We start from the raw sequence: 24,182 nt of genomic DNA on the forward strand, positions 1-24,182 counted from the left end.
TATTTTCTAAGTATTTTATATGGGTTCAAGGGGCGAGAGTATGCTGACGCTCGGTGGAATACAGTCTTTGGATTTGTGGCTTTCAGAAGCCTGCCCTACATAAGAACATGTGCGGCCTACGGTGATTGAGTAAATTTGAGAACCACGTGATTACTTCCTCCGTCGTTCACCGGCTGATTAATAATATTTCTTCTCTTTTCATTATAAACAAATATTTATTCCACACCAAATTTATACACATCGAAATCGAAGAAATGTCCATGTACGAGAAAAGGCTTCAAAGAAACTAAAATGGAATATATATGTATTTTTTAAAATCCAAATTTGGTCTTAATTCTTGAGAAGAATCTCATTGATCAAAACCTCCAAATTATGGTACGAAGAGCCACCAGGTTTAGCAGCCAACTGCGCTTTATACTTCCACTCCAAAGCCTTTTTCCTCATCTCCTTCCCCTTCTCCCCATCAATCAAAACTTTAACCAAATTCGACACTTTCTCCCTCTCGACGTCCCCCTCGATCTCCAATCCGATCTCCCATTCGGTGCACGAGTATCGACAGTTCATCTGCTGCTCCGCGAAAAACGGCCAGCAGATCATCGGTACACCTTCTGATATACATTCGATGGTCGAGTTCCATCCCGAATGCGTCAAGAAACCGCCCACCGAGGGGTGAGCCAACACTCGTTCTTGGGAACACCACTCCACCATCATGGCACGATCTTTAACCTCTTTTGAGTACTCCTTGGGGAGAATCGCCTTATCCCCACTAACCATATCCGGTCTAATGATCCATAGAAAATTCTGATTACTATTCGCAAGTCCCCACGCGAACTCCAGCAGTTGTTCAGGGGACAAGACCGTGATGCTGCCGAAATTCACGTACAGCACGGAATTCGGTGCTCTCTGGTCGAGCCATTTGATACACTCGTCGTCTACTTTCCACAAACTCGAGCCGATGGACTTCACCTCCGGCCTCTCGACAACCCGTTCGAGCAATTGGAGTGGACCTATGGTGCAGACACGATCGAATTTCTGTCCGATGGCGTGCAGTACTTCCTTCTCCAATTCGTCGTAGGTGTTGATTATCACTGCCTTGGCCCGGGAGGCGTTTTTGGTCTGCAAAATATTGTAATGAACCATAATTTCATCGGGATCGGTGGATCGAATGAAGCTTGGAAAGTCTCTTAGTCTGATATCCTTCATCCCCGGGACCCAGTCCAGCTTGGTTTCAAGATATCCATTAGTCAAGTAACTTTCATCTGCGACACCAAGAAACTAAAATTAATGTCAATCTTATCAATTGTAGCTCGGTTTCAAGATATCCATGTGTCGCTTCACTTGTTAATATTAACCAACCATTACATCGGGACTAACTAAAAACACTTCCAATTTCATGTACCAAAAAGGGCAGAGATAACCCATCAAGAAAAATTTGTAAGTCAACCATATATAAATCCTTCTTACCTTTAAGAGGAAACATCCCTCTTTCCACAAGTTCAACATAGTAACAGTATCCCATGAAGCCACAAGCGCTAGTAGTAAAGAACACAACCTCAGGAATCCCGAGCTGCTCCGCAGCATCGAGAGTGAAGCTCATCACCCCATCGGACACTATGCAGCTCACCTTGGGCCAATCGGGCGACTCGTCGAGATTCTTGACGAGTTCCAAGAACGGAGGCAAGCCATTCCTCGTGAGAGAATCAGAGAGCTGCGGTATGTCTTGTGTTGCGTGCTTGTCGGAATGCGGGAGCCCATCGGGGATCGTTCTGAACTGGAAATCTTCGAGACCCGCGACGGATTCGGGCCCTCGAGCTCGAACCAGACGGTTGTGGTTAAATTCGGTGTTGACAAAGGTGATGAAGAAGCCCCGGTGGTGCAGCAGTTTGGCTAGTTTTAGGACAGGGGCGATGTGGCCTTGTGCTGGATATGGAATAACTACGGCGTGAGCCTTCATATCGATCTTGGCCTTATTTTTGTGTCGGGAAATGAAGAGCTAGTTTCAGGAATTCGGGGTTGGTAGAAATAAATAGATGAATATTATATTCAACAACTTGTAATGTGTAATGATCGAGGTTGGTGGATGACTTTTTTTTTTTTTTCTTTTTCTTTTCTGCTCCCCATACGAAAGTTCTAAAAATTATTAATTTCTAGTTAATCACAAATTAAAGTAGTTTTGAAGATAATTTAGAAATATATAGTATGATTGCAACATTTACTGTTCATATGAAGTGTGAAATGATAAAATGTATGAGGTAAGAGGAGAGGGTGAAAAGTACGATAATCTGATTGTTATTTATATAGAGAGAAATCGTCATATTCATATCTTTAGTGATCTAACAATACATTGAGGATGTTGGTCGTTTCAACTCAGTAAACAAATTTAACAACGACTCGAAAAACCCTTAAAACGGTTAAAACTGAAAAAAAAAAATTTAATAATGAAAGTTTTGTTGGTAAATAACGTTTCTGAATGGGATTGATTTTATATTATTTATCAAAGCTATTGCAAAAATACACTTTACGCACAGGGGATGTGGATGAACCCAGAAACACTAGTACGTAGGTGTGACTTGAATTCAAATGTATTTAGTATTTAATGTTCCGACGTATTTCTTATTAAGTCTTTAATCTATCGATTTAGTCTATTTTATTTAGATTTTGACCAAATTTAGTCTGACTTCTCGTTTTACCTTTGTTTTAATTTTTTATTTACTTTTTTTTTCGATCTTATTATGTAACTTTGTTACACCTATCGTGTCAGCCCAAAAGCATAAAAGTATGTAAGGTTTTCATCTTATATACAATATATCTAAGTCTTTATTTTTTATGACTCAATCATAAAAGTACGTAAGATTACCATCTTATATACAATATATCTAAGTCTTTATTTTTTATGGCTCAATCATGTTTCCGTAACGTAAAATAAATGTGACACCTTTTTAACTGAAATGTCGTCGAGCCGTGTCCATCCATATTTACAGACTGCTCCTCACAACCTAACCACACAGTCGCAACTGATGGTTCCTCACATATATTCCTTCAGCAACACTTTCATACCTCAATATGTATAGCAATATATTTATTTTCAAAATAATACAGGAGATAAGTAAAAACTAAAAAATTTATTCAGACATATAAAATATTATTACAATAATAATTTCTTGTAGATGAAGAAGAATTTTCTATAAATCTTTGACCAATCCATTTGGTTTTTTTTTTTTAAAATGATCATGAATCACAAAGGCGGTCAACGTTATTAATCAAGAATTTTAATCTATGTCAATGCAGGGAATCACCATGATTGAAGCAAAAACTGATGCCCAATCTTTACGGATATGTGTCTTTAGATATGGCCACGAGTTGGGTCTTGGTTTGAGTTGGACCAATGGGTTAGGATCGGGCAAATTTCGACCCTTGGCCTTAACTGTCGACATTTACAATTATGGTTGAGGTTCTGAAACCGACTGTTCAGCTCCGGGCTAGGGCCCAGTTAACAGCCGGGTGTGGCTCCGGTTCAACCTTCATATTTTTTTAAAAAAAAAAATTAAATTTTTATATTTAAAGAATAACAAAAAAATAGTTGGAATTTGTAGGCTTAATGAATGAAAATTAAAGAAAAAAGTTAAGAAAAACTCGAGATGATAGAACCGGTGTTCGAAGTTGAAACCCGGACTCAAAGCGCGCAAAGAAGCTTCCTGGAAATTTCCAGGAAATGGAGCTAATGTGACCATTTTTGGCTGTTCCTGCTTGGGGTACACTGCTTGAATTTCGCAAAAAGTGAAGGGTGCATTGGAGTAGCCAAATTTGGTCGCCCCAGCGTCTAGCGCACTGTTTCATAAACAAGTATTCAAGTTTTCAAATTCAATGTGTGACATTAAACAAAAAAATATACAAAAAAGCTTGCACTTATATATTTATAACTACATAATGTAATTATATAAGTTATCTATGTATCATCTTTTGCTGTAGAGGAATTAAAGCCACCTAGTTCGCTTATCTTTAAGAGAGACGTTTCTCAATCACTCACATTTCCATTGGATCATGATGCTCAAATTTACAGGTTCAACATGCGTCCAAGAAAAAGTAAGCCTTGAGCAGCCTCTCGGCGGTATCCGAGAAGTTGGACTAGGTGAGCATTTGGACAATGGTAATGAGTTCAATTCTCCTTACAAACATTTTATCGGATCATCTTATCACACATGGTTTATTTAGCGCGGTTTACCTAGCTAACGTGGTTTACAAACAACAGTGTTAGTCAAAAGTTTACCCTTGACTATTGACTAGAATGATTTAATAACTGGCAATCGTTTAGACATAGCTATCTTGGGATTAATGATATTAGACAATCGAAGTAGATTGAGATAAACGACAATAGTGAAAACATAGAGTTGGGCTGTTGAATATTTTGAGAAGCAAAAAGATAAACAATGGTCAACATGTAAGTTCCAAAATACGATAACGTAATCCAACTGCATGCAAATATAGGAAAAATGGAAAATGACTAATTAAATTATTTGAATTGCATTTATTAAATGTGATAGGCATGTTTACATGTTTAAAAATATGGTTTTCTATTAGAATGAATAAAACTGTGGTTTTAAAGGTTATTCGAGACACGATCGAGGAACGGAGACCGGGGACCGTAAAGGGAAAATATTTTATTAAATGATTATTTTTAATTATTTAATATATAGTATATTTTATATGTTATTTTCAAAATGATAACTTTTGAGGTGTTTTTACACGCCGAGCCGTATTTTAAACCGATAATCGATTTTTGACGAAAATAGGGACTTTTGGAGGCTCAGTTATTATTTTTGAAAACTTCCTTAAACGAAATAATTTTCCTACTTTCTAATGAGCCTAATGAGTCTATTATACCAAGATTATTGAGCCTAAACTCCTACCCAATTATTTATATCAAAACAAGAATTTCTAAACCCTAACTTACAACACAAAACACATGCACACCAAGCTTCAAAAACACTAGGATTCTCTCCCTACCACACACGGCCACACACACAACACGTTTTCAAGGATTTCTCGTCGGTTTTGAAGAATAAAATGCAGCAAGGTACACCCATATCTCCGCCAATGTTCTTCGCATCAAATTGGTTTTCGTTAGTGAAACACGCAAAGGCACACCTTAATCTTTCTTCATTCATCGTTCATATCATATTATGTGTATTTATACATGTGTTCATGAAAAATATGATACCCTTTTTATATTTTCGTTTTTATGGCAATACATGATCAAACTTTGATTTCCTTGCTTCTAAATTCATGGTACTGATGCACAAAGGGGCTGCCATGGTAGGGCCATTAAAAATGGACATTTTTCAGTAGGTTTCAGGTTCCATAGAGGTATGTCTAAGCGCTGGACAAGAAGGGTAATATACTGAACAAAAATTTGGGTTTTTAAGGGGCTAGGATTTCGGTTTTGGTGTCTAGGGAGGTTCAGGTTGCGTGCGGCTGTAGGGATGTGTTCATGGGTACTAAGAGGGTTAATTCATGGTCCTAGATGGATCAAGGGGCGGCTAGTACAAGGGTTAGGGCTGGAACGTGAGCTTGAGTCGCGCAAAGCTTCAAGGGCACGTATTGATGGGTTGCAAGTGCATGGCTAGATAGGGCTGGTCCAGTAGAGTCCTAAGGGTTCAGTCTAGGTCCTAGGATAGTTGCATAGAGTCTGGACATGATGGTTAAGGGCTAGGCTCGATGGATTTGAAGTGATTAGGGCAAGGGTTCGAACAAGGGAAAGGAAAATTTAGTAAGATGTCTAGGCTATTCAGAGGGTTTTAATTGGCTTGATTTGGGCTGCATAGGGTATGTTTAGGTATTAATATGCTATGGTTAAAGTTTGGTTAAGTTTCGAGTTGATTCGGGTTAAAACAGAGATATAGGTTCAAGTTTTAAAACGAATTGAGAAATTAGTCGAGGAGCTTAATTTTACGTTTAAGAAATGTTTATGGGTGTATTTTAAGGTGTTATGTTAAGTTTGGATGGATTCGGGTCGTCGTTTTAAAGTCCAAGGGTAAATTGAGAAAGTTTGGATTTCAGGGGCAAAACAGTCATTTTACACCTGAAAAATGTTAGACGTCCTGGCAGTGTCCTGAATGTTATAATAAATGTTAAAATGTTATTTTGAAATATTATGGAATTTTATGATGGAAAACGATAATGTTAAAAGACGTGTTGCATGATTGGTTTAAAAGAAAATGATATCTATGCATGAATTTTTATAAGTGATGGATACGATAAAAAGGTTTGAAGGAGGTGACTTGATTGTGACTAATACGAATATGAATACGAATACGAAAGGATATGATGATATGTAAGGCCAAGGCTCAGTTGACGGGTGAGAGTGTCGCTGATGTCCTCGCCGCTTGGTACCATGGTTATACGTAAGAGTGATCAATCGACCTACAGTTGATACAAAAGTCACAATTAATGATCTGAATTCAATAAAGAGAAATGTATATGTATATAATGAAAAGAAAAGCATACGATGAAAGGAAAAAGGTTTAAAGTTATGCATGTTCATGTTAAATCTATTTTATTAAAAGTATTTTTCACTATTGCATGTTAATGTATATGTACTACTTGTTATGAACATGCATAACAAGAGGCGAGGACATCAGCGACACTTTTATGATTTAAGATTACTATAAAGATTTTATTACTTTTATGCTTTTGCGTGGTTTTGAGAGTCTTTGCTATTTTGAAAAACGCTAGTTCTAGGTTTGGTTTGACAATTTACATTTTATGTTTTGCAATGCGTTTTGGAATTTGAGTAAAATAGTTGGTGAGTTATTTTAAATAGTGCAATGTATTTATATATGTATGTAAGTATATTCGGTCGAAAATATTTTAAAAATAAAAAAATTTCTAGTATATTTTAAAGAAAAACGAGTAGTAGACATTTCACATAAAATCTACACTCCTCCTTGGCTCGAAAGATGCACACACCAAGTTTCTGCCTCAAAAACTCAATTTTACTTTTGGAAGGGCCTTTGTCAAAATGTCAGCGCTTTGATATTCTGTTTTGCAATAGATTATTGCATTTTTTCTTCTTTTTCCTCCTCTTAGAATATAGAATTTTATTTTGAGGTGTTTTGTTTTGCCATGGAACACTGGATTATTTGCAATAGAGATTGCAACTCGGTTGTCCACATTTAGTTGTATGCGTTCTTGTTGTTCCATATGCAAGTCAGCAAGAAATTTCCTGATCCAAAGTACTTGATTTACATCAACACAAGCAGCCACATATTCTGCTTCTGCGATGGTTTGTGCTATGACTTCTGGCTTCTTACTTCACTATGAAAAGATTCCAGAACCAAAGCTAAAATAGTAACCCGAGGTGCTTCTCATATCATCTGCACATCCAGTATCATAATATCCATGAAGATAGAAGTTTTTAACTTGACCGAACTTTACTCCAAATCAATTGCGCCCTTAATATATAAGAGAACTCTTTTCGCTGCATAAAAATGAATTTCACTAGCACAATGCATATACCTTGATAACAAACTTAAGACGTGAATTATATCTGGCCTGGTTGAAGTTAGATACATGAGGCTACCTACCATATTTCAATACAATCTTTCATCCAATATTTAAGATTCATCTTCTTACAAAACTTCTCTTTTTGGTTCATTGGAGTTTTTGTTGGCTTGCACTCTTCTGTCAAACTTTTTGAGAACTTCCCTCGCATATTTATGCTCAAGCAGAAATATTTCATTTTGTTTTTGATACACTAACATACCAAAGAAGAATGTCATTCTCCCAAGATCTGTCATTTCAAAGGCATTTTTCATCTCTTCTTTGAACTTTTCAGTCAATGCCTTGCTACTTCCTATGACAAGTAGATCATCAACTTACAAAGATACAACAAGTAATTCTTCAATCAATGCATTTTGCTATCCCTTCCTTATTCTTGATAACTTTCTTCCTCGGAATTTAGTTGGGTTTCCTCATTATTTTCTTCACAGCACTCTGTAAAACCGGGGTTTAATTCTTGTGTTTTCTCTCCATCTTTCTTCTCCATTGCAACATCAACATGGAGTGTTGGCATTTCGTTGCCTTCACTTTCTTCTTCACTTGATTCATTAGATGTGGTTGAATGGCAAAGTAGGGGGCATCTTCTGCTTTTTTCTTTGGTTGAACTAGATAATATTCATAATGTTCAACATTTTCTTGATCTAAAAGTGCTTTAAACGAGGACATATTTGACTCAATCTCTTCATCCTCTTCTTTGTCCTCCAATGTATTCTCCTTCGTGAACATTATCTTTCTTGCTCTTGCTCTTTTTCTTCCACCATTTCTTGAAAGCTAATAATGAGTCCTCCTTTACTTGCTTCCCCATCATAGATGTCTCCTATTTTAGAGAACTTATGATTCATTCAGGATCTCTTTTTATTGTATATGCCCGACTGATACATCATATTTTGGGCTACCATTTAAATTTTGGTTTGTCTACTGAACAAGATAAATATGAGGTTATATAGTGGAGGTATGTGTTTATGTGAACTCATTTCTAATGAACATTATATATATAATTAAGAAACTTCTCAATTTGTGTTTGTAGGTGGTTGATGTGATCTAGTTGAAATAGATGAGCCGGGTAAGGAGCTCCAACGGGTCAAATCAATAATTTATAATGTTTGGGGAATTTGAGTGAAAGAATGGCTGTAACAATCACCTGAAACAAGAAAAGAACTCGTGAATGGGCCAGAGGAGTGTCCGGCGTAGCCACTCCGATGCTTAAGTCAGCAGGTTGAAGATGAGCGAAAATGGCGATATATGTGCGAATATATGTGTGCCAATACTTAGGATTCAGAATCTGTAAATGACATTAATACCTGCTATTTATAGTAGAAAATGGGTAGGTACCTCGTTTCTCGTGCCACCTATAAAGTATGGCAAGTCAGCTGCCCATACCATAGCTTCTGATGACTTCTAGGACACTCCAAGCGCAAGTGGTTCTGACAGATTAGACGGCCTGTATCAATCACACTCGAGTGTGGTGCAATTCTCGAGGTGGCCCGGGTAGTAAGGTACCTGGCTGGTTGTGTGAGAACCCGGGCTGTTGGTTGATGACTTGAGAAGAGGCGCAGTGACCGGGTTCTTGAGGATAGTACCCGGCATATTGGCTTTGATTTGGGCTATCTAAGTAATAAACCGGGTTAATGATGACCCGAATCCTTATGGGGGTATCACCACCCATCCCTAAAATAGTCTTGCTAGATTCTGACTTGTTGTCCTGATCAATTATACTTGTACTTTTGTAAAAACATAATTCAGAATATGTAAGAGCATCGGGGGCTTCAAATATCCCAGAGATGGGATGAGGTGCCGGGGCCTCATGTCTCTCGGGCTTACTGAATAACTAGGGTACGGAGCCCTGAGACAGGGTACGGGTCCTTTGACTTAATGAATGGTCGAGGTGCGGAACCCCGAGTCAGGGTATGGATCCCTGGACTATACAAAATGGTCGAGGTGCGGAGCCATGAGTCAGGGTGTAGTGTCCTGGGCTTTTTGTTGATCGAGGTGTGGTTCCTCGAGCCAGGGTGTTTGTGACCTTGTCTTTTTGTTGATCGATGTGTGGTTCCTCGAGACAAGGTGTTTGTGCCCTGGGCTTTTTATTGATCGAGGTGTGGTTCCCCGAGCCAGGGTGTTTGTGCCCTGGACTTTGTGTTGATCGCGGTGTGGTTCCTAGAGCCAAGGTGTTTGTGCCCTGGGCTTTTTGTTGATCGAGGTGTGGTTTCCCGAGCCATGGTGTTTCTGTCGTGGGCTTTTTGTTGATCGAGGTGTGGTTCCTAGAGCAAGGGTGTTTGTGCCCTGGGCTTTTAGTTGATCGAGGTGTGGTTCCTCGAGCCAAGGTGTTTGTGCCCTGGGCTTTTTGTTGATCGAGGTGTGGTTCCCCGAGCTAGGGTGTTTGTGCCCTGGGCTGTTTGTTGATCGAGGTGTGGTTCCCCGAGCCAGGGTGTTTGTGCCCTGGACTTTTTGTTGATCGAGGTGTGGTTCCTCGAGCCAAGGTGTTTGTGCCCTGGGCTTTTTGTTGATCGAGGTGTGGTTCCCCGAGCTAGGGTGTTTGTGCCCTGGGCTGTTTGTTGATCGAGGTGTGGTTCCCCGAGCCATGGTGTTTCTGTCGTGGGCTTTTCGTTGATCGAGGTGTGGTTCCTTGAGCCAGGGTCTTGTGCCCTGGGCTTTTTGTTGATCGAGGTGTGGTTCCTAGAGCAAGGGTGTTTGTGCCCTAGGCTTTTTGTTGATCGAGGTGTGGTTCCTCGAGCCAAGGTGTTTGTGCCCTGGGCTTTTTGTTGATCGAGGTGTGGTTCCTCGAACCAGGGTGTTTGTGCCCTGGGCTTTTTGTTGATCGAGGTGTGGTTCCTCGAGCCAAGGTGTTGGTGCGCTGGGTTTTTTGTTGATCGAGGTGTGGTTCCCCGAGCCACGGTGTTTGTGCTCTGGGCTTTTTGTTGATCGTGGTGTGGTTCCTCGAGCAAGGGTATTTGTGCCCTGGGCTTTTTGTTGATCGAGGTGTGGTTCCCCGAGCCAGGGTGTTTGTGCCCTCGGCTTTTTGTTGATCGAGGTGTGGTTCCCCGAGCCAGGGTGTTTGTGCCCTGGGCTTAAGATAAGGGTGCCGGGGCTTCATGCCTCCCCGTCTTTAAATTAGAAAGTCGGGGCCTCATGTCTTCCGGACTTTCAAGAAGGTGCCGGGGTGATCTGGCATGTCTGTTCGGGTTCTGGCATGTCTGCCCGGGCTCTGGCATGATATGTCCGTCTGGCATGTATGCCCGGGCTCTGGCATTATATGCCCGGGTGCTCTGGATGTCTTCCCGGGTTCTGTCATGTCTGTCCGGGCTCTGGCATGATATGCCCGGGTGCTCTGGATGTCTGCCCAGGTTCTGGCATGTCTGCACGGGTTCTGGCATGGTCTGCCTGGGCTCTGGCATGTCTGCCCGAGCTCTGGCATGATATGCCCGGGTGCTCTGGATGTCTGCCCGGGCTCTGGCATGGTATGCCCGGGTGCTCTGGATGTCTGCCCGGGTTCTTAACTTTTCTTTTTCTCCTGCTATATTAGTTTTATTAAAAACCAAATCACTAACCTGGAAATACTGAATCAGAATTCATTTTCGGTAGAGTGAAACTTCTCTAGTTGAGCTAAATTAGGTGTCTAATATAGCTGTATGCTACTGAGCGCATAGCAAATACTTTTCCACGTCAATCCGGAATAGCTGCTGAGCTTCGAGCCCATATGAAAATCCCTAGATAAAATCTGAGTGCCGAGCTGGTCGGACTTATTTTTGAATGGAAACCATATCTATGTCTTGAGCTCAAGTTCCATAGACGGCGCCAATGATGTGATCTCGTTGAAATAGATGAGCCGGATAAGGAGCTCCAACGGGTCAAATCAATAATTTATAATGTTTGGGGAATTTGAGTGAAAGAATGGCTGTAACAATCACCTGCAAATAAGAAAGGAAATCGTGAATGGGCGCCGGAGGAGTGTCCGGCGTAGCCACTCCGATGCTTAAGTCAGCAGGTTGAAGATGAGCGAAAATGGCGATATATGTGTGAATATATGTGTGCCAATACTTAGGATTCAGAATCTGTAAGTGACATTAATACCTGCTATTTATAGTAGAAAATGGGTAGGTATTTCGTTTCCCGCGCCACCTATTAAGTATGGCAAGTCAGCTGCCCATACCATAGCTTCTGATGACTTCTAGGATACTCCGAGCACAAGTGGTTCTGACAGATTAGATGACCTGTATCAATCACACTCGAGTGTGGTGCAATTCTCGAGGTGGCCCGGGTAGTAAGGTACCTGGCTGGTTGTGTGAGAACCCGGGCTGTTGGTTGATGACCTGGGAAGAGGCGCAGTGATCGGGTTCTTGAGGATAGTACCCGGCATATTGGCTTTGATTTGGGCTATCCAAGTAATAAACCGGGTTAATGATGACCCGGATCCTTATGGGGGTATCAGTGGTTATTGTTGGTGATAAGTGTGCTCTACCACCTCCAAGAGGCATAACTGGGCGAAGTGGGTTAGTCGGCACTATTTTTGTTCATAAGGTTGTATATTAACTATACAATATCATATACAATATTGGTACTTTAACTAATCTTAATTGTACCACAGTTTGCCATATTAGTACTACATGAAAATGAAACTTTACTGAACATGCATGAATAAACCAAGACCATGATGATACACGTATATGTATACGATATCATATTTTAACTATATTAGTACTGTAAATAATCTTAATTGTACCACAGTTTACCACAGTAATACTACCTAACAATGCAATTGGTATTAAACATACGTGAAATAAACCAAGACTATGATGCTATACATATATGTATATGATACAGTATTTTAACTATATTAGTGTTGCAAGTAGTATTAAATGTACCAAAATTTGCCACATTAGTACTACGTTACAATGCAACTAGTACTGAACATACGTGAACGAACAAAAACCATGATGTAACACATATATGTAAACGATACCATATTTTAACTATATTAATACTACAGGTATTCTTAATTATACAACGTTTTGCCACATTAGCACTACGTAACAATGTAACCGATACTGAACATACGTCAAATAATCAAGAAATTATATTACACATATATGATACCATATTTACGTAGCATTAATTGTGCCACAGTTTGCCACATTAGTACTACGTAACAATTCAACTGATATTTAACAATATACGAGAACAAACCAAAACCATGATGTAGCACATATATATATATATACGAAATATATTTTAACTATATTAGTATTGCGAGTAATCTTAATTGTACCACATGTTGCCGCATTGGTACTACATAACAATGCAACTGATACTATATATGTTTGGGTGACTTATGTCATTAATGACCCTAGATCTTGTATATATGGATGTATAAACATACTTTTGTATAACTTATAAATCATTAATGACCATAGAAGTTACATATAACTTAGATGTATAAACATATATTTGAGTGAATTATATGTCATTAATGATTATATTTGTTACATATATCTTGGATTAATAAACATATGTTTGAATGAGTTATATGTCAATAAATGACAATAATTTTTACATATTTTTTGAATGTATAAACATATGTTTGAGTGAGTTATATGTTATCAATGACAATATTTGTTATATATATCTTGGATGTATAAACATATGTTGGAGTGAGTTATATTTCATTAATGACCATAGTTGTTACATATATAAAAACATATGTTCGAGTGACTTAAATGTCATTAATGACCATAGTTGTTATATATATCTTGGATTTATAAATATATGTTTGAGTGACTTATATGTCATTATTGACCATAGGTGAAACGTCCCTCACCTCACTCTTACTTTAATTAAATAATAATAGGAAAGTTTTTTTTCACTCACGGAAATAACTTTTCGTCGAGATTAAATAATTTAAGCTTCAAATTAAAAATGCTAAATAGAAAATTAATATGATACCATATCCAAATAAACTCCAAAGTCCTCCAAAAATTATTCAAACCACCCAAAAATCAAGTATTAAAACTCCAAAAAATAAAATTTAATTTTTCATTCAATCCTTTTAAATAACGTGGAAAACGAGAGGTATTCGGGCGTGTACTGTCCAGCCCAGTTCGTCAAGAGTCGAAGCGTCCAACCTCATCATTTTCCTCACCTACGACCATTTAAACCTAGTGATTTTGGTGACTCAACACATTCCAACCGTGATAGCAAATAATACATATACAATTACATGTATTTAAAAGAATATTTTTAATAAAATACCTCCCATTTAAAAATTGCTAGCATACATATTTTCATAAATCATTCAAAATACATATTATATAGCATTTCATCATCCTTTATCATAAAACACTTTCGATGAAGTTTGATCATTGAAAGTGATTATCCTTTATTCTTTATCATCTGTTCGATTGATCAATCTATAAACCATGGTACCTGACGGCGGGATGTCAGCAACTCTCGAAACTGGGTCGTGGTCTAAAATAAAGTAAGTTCACCGCCTTTTTTTATGGTGGATCCCTCACATATCCTCTGTGTCACAGTCAAATCACATCCTTCAAAATATTTTCTTTTACTTCAATTATTTCATATAGAAATAACTTATATTTTTATAAACTGAGTATGCCACTGGAAGTCTATTAAACTTAGCGTATATCGTAAATTTAGCATATTCATTTCAAATAACTTTTAACATGTGTTATGATTACTCGGGACACTGCCAGGACTTCCGAACTTCCTTGGACGTAAAATGAACATTTTGCTCCTGAAATTCTAACTTACTCTTTTCAATATTTTCCTAAGTTCCTTGACCTCAGCCTATCCCTAACCATCATATAAACTTATTTTTTACCTTTAACAACTTTCTCAAGTATAAACTCGAGCACCTCGACCCATGATCACAATTCGATTTAACCGCTAAACCGTAGTCCCGTTTGTAGCCCGAATTGACTCGAAACTTAATAACTTTTTCCCAAACTCGAACCACGACTCACTAGACCTTAGTCCACCCCCGTGAGCCATGGTCCAGCCCACACCAGACCATCCTTGGCCCTCTGAACCCTCTGCTCTAATCAACAACACTCAGCCCTCCACCCTCGCGACGTGGCCAAGCATCCACCGAGCCCTCAACGCTTCATAAACCTAGACCGAGGCTCGGCGCTTTCCTCTCTCATTCCAGCCCTATTCTAGCCTACATGGGACTCTCTTTAGGACTTCTAAACACCATCTTCCCTCCTTTTAGTGGGAGCGAGTCCCTAGGAATCATAACACGACTCAAACATGAATTAAAAATACAAATCTTTAGGATAAATCATTCAAAACCTTAATAAAACTTGATAATCACGTTTTTCATTCAAAATATAATAAACATGCATAATATGGTTTGAATGATACAAAAAGAAGGGTTTAGAACTTTGCATTTAAAACGCTCGAAATACGAATATCGGTGCTGTGGAAAGTCGGTGATGAATGGAGGACAATTTCTACCCTCTTTTCTGGACAAAACCCACCGAAAAACCCACCTTAGGATGCAAAAGAATCGAGTGATCATTGTTAGAAGGAAGAACGAAGAAGATAATCTAAGAATGAAGGAGAAAAAAAAATTTCGAAACTCCCTTGACAAGTCTCCTAGTTCGGCCGCTGCTCACCTTACGTGAATTGTGTGTGTGCGTTTATGTGTGTTTAGGTGTGTGTGTGTGTTTAGGGTTTAGGGTTTAATTATTTAAAAAAAAACAAAAAGGATTTCTAAATACTTAATTAATGGACTTAATTAACCCTAGTTTTTAATTACTTAATTAGACCCATTAAGATTAATTAAATCATTAGGCCTCAAATTAAAAAATTTAAAAAAAAAACCCCATAAAAATCCTATATAATCTGCATAAATTCCTTGCTTCCACTAATTAATTTAAATTCGACCCTAAAATGCAAAAATTCTTAAATTATTTAAAATAAACTTTTTTTTAACTAAAAAAAAATTTAGCTTTTAAATCTTTAACACCTTAATCGTCTTCGGTCCTCCGTCCCCGACCAACCACCGATATTCTCTTGAAAATATTTAAATTACGAAATCAAACAAAATTACGCAATTAATCATATAGTCAATCAAAATATATCATTCATGCATCCAAAATCATTTAATTAAAATAATTTAACAATTTAATAATTTTCATGCATGCGGTTTACGTAACCGGATTTTTGGACGTTACAATATATGTTACACATATCTTGGATGCATAAACATATATTTGAGTGAGTTATATGTCATTAAATATCATAGATGTTACATATATCTTGCATGTATAAACATATTTTTGAGTGAGTTATATATCATTAATGATCATATATGTTACATATATCTTGGATGTATAAACATATGTTTGAGTGAGTTATATGTCATTCATGATCATATATGTTACATATATATCGAATGTATGAACACATGTTTGAGTGAACACATGTAAAGTTTGTGGACATATGTATGAGTTAGTTAGTGTATTTGTTCTTTTATGGTATCAGCATTACAAGTGGTCTTATTACTTAGTGCTTATTTCTTGATTTGTTGTAATCAATAGCTTAATTGTGGTATCACTAATACCTAATGCGTAAATATCATGAACACGTGTATGATTTAGTGGTATCCCTTCTTTAATGGTATCAGCAATGCAAATGGTCTTACGATGTAGTACTTGTGTTTTGATTTGTGGTACACAGTAGCTTAATTGTAATATCAAGAATACCCATTACCTGGTACGACCATGGAGACATGTAGTGGTCTTCGTTCCATTGTTAAGTGGTAATAACGTGGAAAAATAAAGTATAATTAAGACTATTAACTAGGATGAAATAATCATTCCTCCCTCTAGTATTATTAATCTAACTCTTAATCCATCCTATTTTTCTAATTTTACCCTTTTTTTATATTCAAACTCACCACCACTTCCCGCCACCACCGCCGACCATCGCCGACCGTCGACGGCCGCCAACCGACCACCGGCGTGCCGCCTCGCCGCCACCCCCGTCGCCGTCGACGGCCGCCTACCGCCGACCACCATCGCCAGCCTATCACCCCACGGCCGACTGCTGCTGTCGCCGTCGTCGCCGATCGACCATCGCCGCCGTCGGCGACTGCCGCCGTCTCCGTCCGGCCACCCCACCGCCGCCCGCCCGCCGTCGCAATAGTGAAAGAGCAATTTAGTCAATTCATCAAAAGATTCTAAATTATCTCATTCTTAATAATCATATCAAATATAATATTATTTTATCATTTTCTACTTCAATCTTTTTCTTTATCATTTATCTCTTAATCATTTCATTATTTTATCCTTCAACCAAACGCAGCCTTATAGTACTAATATAGTTAAAATATGGTACCGTATACATATATGTATACATCATGGTCTTGGTTCGTTCACGTATGTTCAATACCAGTTGAATTGTTACGTAGTACTAATTGGTAAACTGTCGTACAATTAAGAATACTTGCAGTACTAATATAGTTTAGATATGATATCATATTCATATATGTACGTGTAACGTCATTGTTTTTGTTATTTCATGTATATTCAGTATTGGTTCCATTGTTACGTAGTACTAATGTGGTAAAATCTAGTATAATTAAGACTACTTGCAATACTATTATAGGTAAAATATGGCATCACATCATACATGTGTTACATCATAGTCTTGGTTCGTCCACGTATATTCAATATCAATTGCATTGTTACAAAGTACTAACGAGGCAAGCTGTCGTACAATTAAGACTATTTGCAGTACTAATATACTTAAAATATGGTATCATTTACATATATATGTAACATCATGATCTTGGTTATTTCGCATATGTACAGTATCAGTTTCATTGTTACATAGTACTAATTCGGACAAATAAGGTACAATTAAGACTATTTTTAGTACTAATATATTTAAAATATGGTATCATATGTATATACTTATGACAACACAATCTTGGTTATTTCACATATGTTCAGTACCGGTTTCATTGTTACGTAATACTAATGGGCCAAATTTGGTATATTAATATTAGTTGCAGTACCAATATAGATAAAATACAGTATCATATACATATGTAGTTAATATACACATAAATATGGAATCAACCAAAATATATATAAATTCAACCAAGATATACAATCATTTCCACAAAAATATATTATCAATCTCACAAATATAAAATATCAATTCAAAAAAAGTACAGTAGCAATTCAAATTCATTGAATACAATAACAAAAATACTACATGAATAATAGTATAATACAATCGTAAAAATTGAATTCATTAATTGTAAACCGAAGAGGAAATCAATGATGTGCTCAATGGAAGTTTCAACAATTGAAAAACAAACCAAAGTTTCAGTGAAACTTTCAAAATTTTCCAACAGAAAAAAACCATATAAGAAAATTTCCCATACGGTAACAAAGCTCGTCGGTGAAGGACAGTACTCATCGGAATGCAGCAACGCCCAGAGGAGAAAAATCGCCAGAGGAATAATGGAATATCGAAGTCGGGAGGGTAGAGTGAGAAAAATGATGGATATACACGGTTTATTTCATCCTACCCATGTGGGCATTGCTCCTATGATAATATGGATGTCCAAGATTTGCCCATGTATATATATGACCCACTTTTTTTTTTGAAATTGTATGTGTGGCAAGATCTTACCCGTTGAAATGAAGTGAGAGTAGTGACCACATAGGTAGGATCTCATCTACCGTTATACACTTAATTAATGAAAATGACTGATTTTTATACTTAAAAGCCTAAATTATACCATTTAAATGCATCGAGGAGCTATAAATAAAACTTTTTGACAATAGGTAGCCTTTAATAAAAAGTACTGACACGGGGACTAATTCATAAAATGAAACTATTGGTAGGGATTTGGGGCTAATTTACCATATTTTTAAACTTAAAAGGCTTAAAATGTACCATTTAATTGTATTTGGAGCTAGAAATAAAACTTTTCGAATTAGGGAGCCCTTAATATAAGGTACTAACATGCATAGAATCAATTCATAAACTGAAACTATTGGTAGAGATTTTAGACTAATTTACCCTTGATCCGGATGCATTTTTATACAAGATATTCATATGATATGAACATCTGAATTCAAAACAAATAACGGGAGGTTCATCACTATTTTTTTTTGTTTTACATACAAATTATCATATTCTTGTATAAATACATTGAGAATATTACTCCGAATTAGGGATGTCAATGGGTCCAGGTTTTACCCAGACCCGCAATGGACCCATCCCATCTGGGGCGGGTTTGGGCATACTAAATGGGCCATGTGGCAGATCTCGGGTCCAATTTTTGAGACCTGTCTGGGTATGGGGCGGGTCATGGGTCCTATAATACCCAACCCATACCCGCCCCATATATGTGGATATAAATTGATGTACTCGCGAAGATGGTTGTGAGGTGACGTGGAAGGTAAATAAATCACATTTTTATTTTGTCATTGTACTTTCATTTTAATTTCGTTACTATACTTTCTCTCTTTAAATTACATTGTTTTTACGGTTTTAAATTACAGTTTTATTTTTTCAATGTACTTTCTCTCTTTAATTTTGTAAGTAATTCTTCAAGTGATTTACCAATTTGTCCCACCATTCTTGATGAAGAGGAAGATGATCCTGAATAATGTGTCTGAAAGATTGCTTACTCGCTGATTTTACATTGATCTGTTTAAGTTCTGTTATGACTTATTTTTAAGGATGTCAAGACTTTTTATTGGAGAGCTAGTAACTCTTTTTTTTATGTGATTCATTATGTCGTGAAAATAATTTGTTTGTTATTATTAAGTGTGGTCGAAGACATGAATTAGTTTTCTAGTGTGTTATATTTAGAGCATTGTTTGTTTCATAATTCAGTCATGTGATAAGAAGATTATTGTTTTCATTTAAAAAAAATTCGGGTCTCGCGGGTCTACCCGACCCTATTTCGTTTTCGGGGTGGGGTGGGTCTGAAGAATATTTAACCAGAGTGGGGCGGGTAATGGGTCCAAGTTTTCTTCATGGGGCGGATCTTGGGTTTGGCTATACCCGCCCCATTGACATCTGTACTCAGAATATAACATATACCGGACCACTCACCAACATATACCGAACCACTCTTTGTGAAGCAGCTTTTCATTGTCCAGATAGGTTATATGAACAGACAGCCACCCAAAATTTTCAAAATATAAAAATATTAATCTCCTTAAATATTTGTTTTAATTAATGATAAAAAATGACTCATAAGATAATCTTTTCAATTTTTTTTATAATCCCTATTTTTGGCGTTTTTTACGCAAAAATCGCTTTAAAAATGTAAAACCTTATTTATAACATATCTTATAATAAATAAATAATGTAGAATATCTATCAAGGTCTCATAATATTTTGAAAATGACTATATCATCCTAATAAAAGAAGAAAATTATAAATTATTGCAATACATCCTTTTTTTAAAAAATATAAATTATATCCTTTTTTCAATTTTAGTTTTTTAATTAATAATTTTAATCATTTGTCCACGATAGTACGACGTGACATAAACTATTATTAACATGTTCGGTGACACGATAAAGCTTCATGAAAGTAAAAAAAAAACTAACATGTTCGGTGACACGATAAAGCTTCATGAAAGTAAAAAAAAAAAAAACTAAGAATGCGAACAAAAGACTAAGGCAAAAATTTGTGTGAAACAATCTCACGGGTCGTATTTTGTGAGACGAATATCTTATTTGGGTCATCCATGAAAAAATATTATTTTTTATGATAAAAATATTATTTTTTATTGTGAATATCGATAGAATTGATCTAAAGATTCTTGAGATCATCTCATAACACAGCTACTCAAAGACTAAATATGAAAAAATCGAAATATACTATGAGAGTCAGTTTTAACAATAATTTATAAACAAATAAATATTGTTTTATTTAATGCCACAGATAAAGACAAAAACAACCAAGCTAGCTAAGTTTGAACATAAATAAGAATCACAGGGACAGCAGCTCATACCAATGGAATCCATTGAAGCAACCAAAAAACAGCATGCTCTGTGCATTCCCTTTCCAGCGCAAGGCCACATCAACCCCATGCTCAAGTTCGCCATACTTCTCCACAACAAAGGCTTCCACATAACCTTTGTCCACACAGAATACAACTACACCCGCCTCCTCCGATCTCAAGGCCCCGCCGCCGTGGGGGGACTGCTGGACTTCCGCTTTGAGACTATCCCAGATGGTCTTTCACCGGCTGATGGCCGCGCAGACTCTCGAAACCTTCCTTCTCTCTGTTTTTCAACTCGAAAGAACTGCTTGGCTCCCGTTAGTGAACTTATCAAGAAACTGAACCACCGTGAGCCGCCGGTGAGCTGTGTGATTGCTGATTCGATCATGAGTTTTGCTCTGGACGCGGCGGAGGAGATCGGTGTTCCCGGTGTGATGCTGCGGACTGCGAGCGCTTGTAGCTTCTTGTGTTATAAACACGTTGGCCATCTTGTGGATAAGGGCTTTGTACCACTCAAAGGTAATGGGAATTTTTGTTTAATTCATGGTTTAAAGATATATTGTGACATTTGATTCCTTTTGTCCTGTATCGTTCCAGAGTTGTTCCACCGAGGGAACACTTTGAGGAGTTCTTGGATCAATCAATTCCGTTCCTAAACCACATATACCATTCATAGCTACAGAACCTCACATTAATTGGATGAACAATAATATGTTTGTTTTGAGATTTTGGTTTTTTAAGTTTCTTTATCTTTGTTGTTTTTTTTAGTTATTTTTTTCGTTAGGGTGTTAATTTGACGTTAATGCAGAATTGAAGTGTATAATGTCATTTCAATATTCTCAATGAAATGAAAGAAATTTAAATTGCAAAAAATCTGAATATACAGGACTAAAACTGAAATTAATAATAGAGATAACCAAAATCGCAAAGTGATGAAATTACATGACAAAAAAAATCCCTAGATATGGAAAATTGGGAAAATTTGTATTTTTAGTTAAATATATTTGTTTTTTTTTATTTTGGTGTATTATGTTTTCAAATTTCAATATTAGTATGTTATTTTTTTTTTCTTTGCAATTTATGTCTTTTTTCGATGTGTCGCTTAACTGATATTGACTTGATTTCAAGTTAATGCTGATATTACTATTTAAAAGGGCCCAAAATTACCAAACAAATGAAAATATAGGACTATAAACAAAATTTTGACACACCAAAATTACAAATATATAACATATAAGATGGAAAATAAAATTTCCCCATTTTGTATTATAATTTTAGAAATTTGTGGTAAAGATATTATGAACGAGTTAGATTATGATATTTTTGCTTGTTTGAAAATATCATTACTTCGGTGTAATTTGTGTTATCATATTGTTACATAAATGTTGCTAATTTGGACAAATATTTAATAATACTTTACCATTCAATTATGCTTTAATTTACTACAGATGAGAAGGAATATTTGGACACTCCAATAAATTGGATTCCGGGAATGATCCCTTTACGCCTCAAAGATTTCCCCAGTTTCGTTCTAACAACCGATCCGAAAGATGAAATGTTAAATTATGTAATAACAGAAACTGCTCGATCTTCAAAGGCATCAGCCATAATCATAAACACTGTTTTTGCTTTGGAAAAGAATGTGCTGAATGCTCTTTCTTCAATCTGCCCACCAATCTACACCATCGGCCCGCTGCAACTCCTGATAGATCGCGTTCCAGACGACGACACTATGAAACGGATGAGCTCCAGCCTCTTGCCTGAAGAGCCTGAGTGCCTCGAGTGGCTCGACTCGAAGCCTAAAAACTCAGTTATCTACGTGAACTATGGCAGCATTGCAGTCTTAACTCCCCGGCAGGTGACCGAGTTAGCATGGGGGCTTATGGACAGCAACAAGAGCTTCTTGTGGATCGTTAGGCCGGATTTAGTTTCGGGAGAGAACACCGCCCTCCCACTCGGATTCTCCGAGGCAGCAAAAGACAGAGGTTTTCTAGCGAGTTGGTGCCCTCAAGAAAAGGTGCTCGCCCATGGAGCAGTTGGAGGATTCTTGACGCACTGCGGATGGAACTCGATGACTGAAAGCTTGTGCAGTGGGGTTCCGATGCTATGCTGGCCTTTTTTCGCCGATCAACAGATAAATTGTCGGTATGCGTGCGACGAATGGGGCGTCGGATTGGAAATCTGTAGTGATGCAAAGAGGGAGGACGTGGGATATCTTGTCAGGGAATTGTTGGATGGGGAGAGAGGTGAGAAGATGAAGAGAAGGGCTTTGGAGTGGAAGGAGAAGGTGGCCAAAGCCATCGATTGTGGAGGTTCATCCTATTTGAATTTGAGTAAATTAGTAAAAGATGTTTTATGTGTCTGATTTTGATTTTTGTGTAATAATGTTTTGATGATTTAACACTGAGATATGTTCTATTTGTACCAAAGTGAAAAACTATTTGATTTCAATTATAAAAGTGAAAATTGTAATTTTGATTATGTAAGTTGACATGTTTAGGTTTTTAGATATATAATTTGTCAAATTTTTGTTTTCATCAAATAACTCGAAATTGTTTTTTTGGTCTTGGTAATTTTTTTTACCATAATTTTCATCAAATATGGTTTATTTGGCACTGACACTCTCTTAAATTCCAAATGTGTCGAGAATAATGCATATATTACACACATTAAAATTCATCGAAGGGAAAAATAGATAAATATAATAAACGACCATCAATACTTCAAAATGAAAGAAAATACAATGAGGCCATGTAGGAAATATTTGAAACCTATAAAAAAAAACATGATTATCGTTTTTCACTTGACAAAACAATCTTTTTATGGTGACTAGTACAGGGTCGACTACTGAGAATGGGAGAAGCTGCTCCAGTAGTGGATCCTGAAAGGAAACGTGACTAGCTTTTCAAAACACAAATTTATCTCCTAAATTCTTTCTTTTTTGATAAGATTTTGCTTAAGAATTTTATCTTACTAGAAAATTGATTTTCTTAAACTCTAGATTTGATTTGTATTATTTGGAAGAAATTGTTTCCTGATGAAAACTATTTTCTTTATTTTGTAGGAATATATTCAAGCCTATTAAGATCAACACAAGTCTATATATATAGAAAAATAATTGATGCACAAGGATATGCAAGATTACATACAAGAGAGAAGCAAGACAAGCAATACACGAGAGAATTTTCAGAGAAACTCGCAAAGACGAAGCATCGTAATTATAATGTGTTTTCGTTGAGTGTCGGAGACATCTGAAGACCACACTTGTGAAAGTGTTGATTGAAGATTTCGTTTTGTTGCTCCAATTTTTGGCATATCGTTTTGCATTCCTTTGTTTTGTTTTAAATCTCGTTCTTTGTTTTAGGATGCAACTTGTTTTCTTAATTTGTTGAAGAAATTAGTTTTCATATATCACTAGTATTGGTTTTGTAAATTTACTGCACATTTTTCTAGATATTATTTTGCTCCAAGGCATCGCAGAAATATTTATACCTGTGCATAATTATTTTTGAGTTATTTTAATTAAGTTAATTATTGTGTGTTTTATTATTCCACTACATGTTGTCATAAGGTGTTACAACTTCTGAGACAACATTTATATCTGATACAAACAATATTTATCGTT

At 36.8% G+C, this 24,182-nt stretch overlaps 2 protein-coding genes across 2 annotated transcripts; one reads left to right on the top strand and one right to left on the bottom strand.

The window, feature by feature from the left end:
- Positions 1 to 214: 214 nt before the first annotated feature.
- LOC140973558 (7-deoxyloganetin glucosyltransferase-like) lies at positions 215 to 2,032 on the bottom strand. Its single transcript, XM_073436468.1, has 2 exons — positions 1,465 to 2,032; positions 215 to 1,259 (listed from the first exon to the last, which is right to left on the bottom strand). The coding sequence occupies exons 1-2, from the start codon at positions 1,952 to 1,954 to the stop codon at positions 331 to 333; spliced, it is 1,419 nt and encodes a 472-aa protein (XP_073292569.1). The 5' UTR covers positions 1,955 to 2,032; the 3' UTR covers positions 215 to 330.
- Positions 2,033 to 20,501: 18,469 nt separating this feature from the next.
- On the top strand, positions 20,502 to 23,036 carry LOC140973559 (7-deoxyloganetin glucosyltransferase-like). The gene is made up of 2 exons (XM_073436469.1): positions 20,502 to 21,076; positions 22,006 to 23,036. The coding sequence occupies exons 1-2, from the start codon at positions 20,569 to 20,571 to the stop codon at positions 22,920 to 22,922; spliced, it is 1,425 nt and encodes a 474-aa protein (XP_073292570.1). The 5' UTR covers positions 20,502 to 20,568; the 3' UTR covers positions 22,923 to 23,036.
- Positions 23,037 to 24,182: the final 1,146 nt, after the last annotated feature.

The sequence above is a fragment of the Primulina huaijiensis genome, chromosome 3 (genome assembly GCF_012295235.1).
Source record: "Primulina huaijiensis isolate GDHJ02 chromosome 3, ASM1229523v2, whole genome shotgun sequence".
NCBI lineage: Eukaryota > Viridiplantae > Streptophyta > Magnoliopsida > Lamiales > Gesneriaceae > Primulina > Primulina huaijiensis.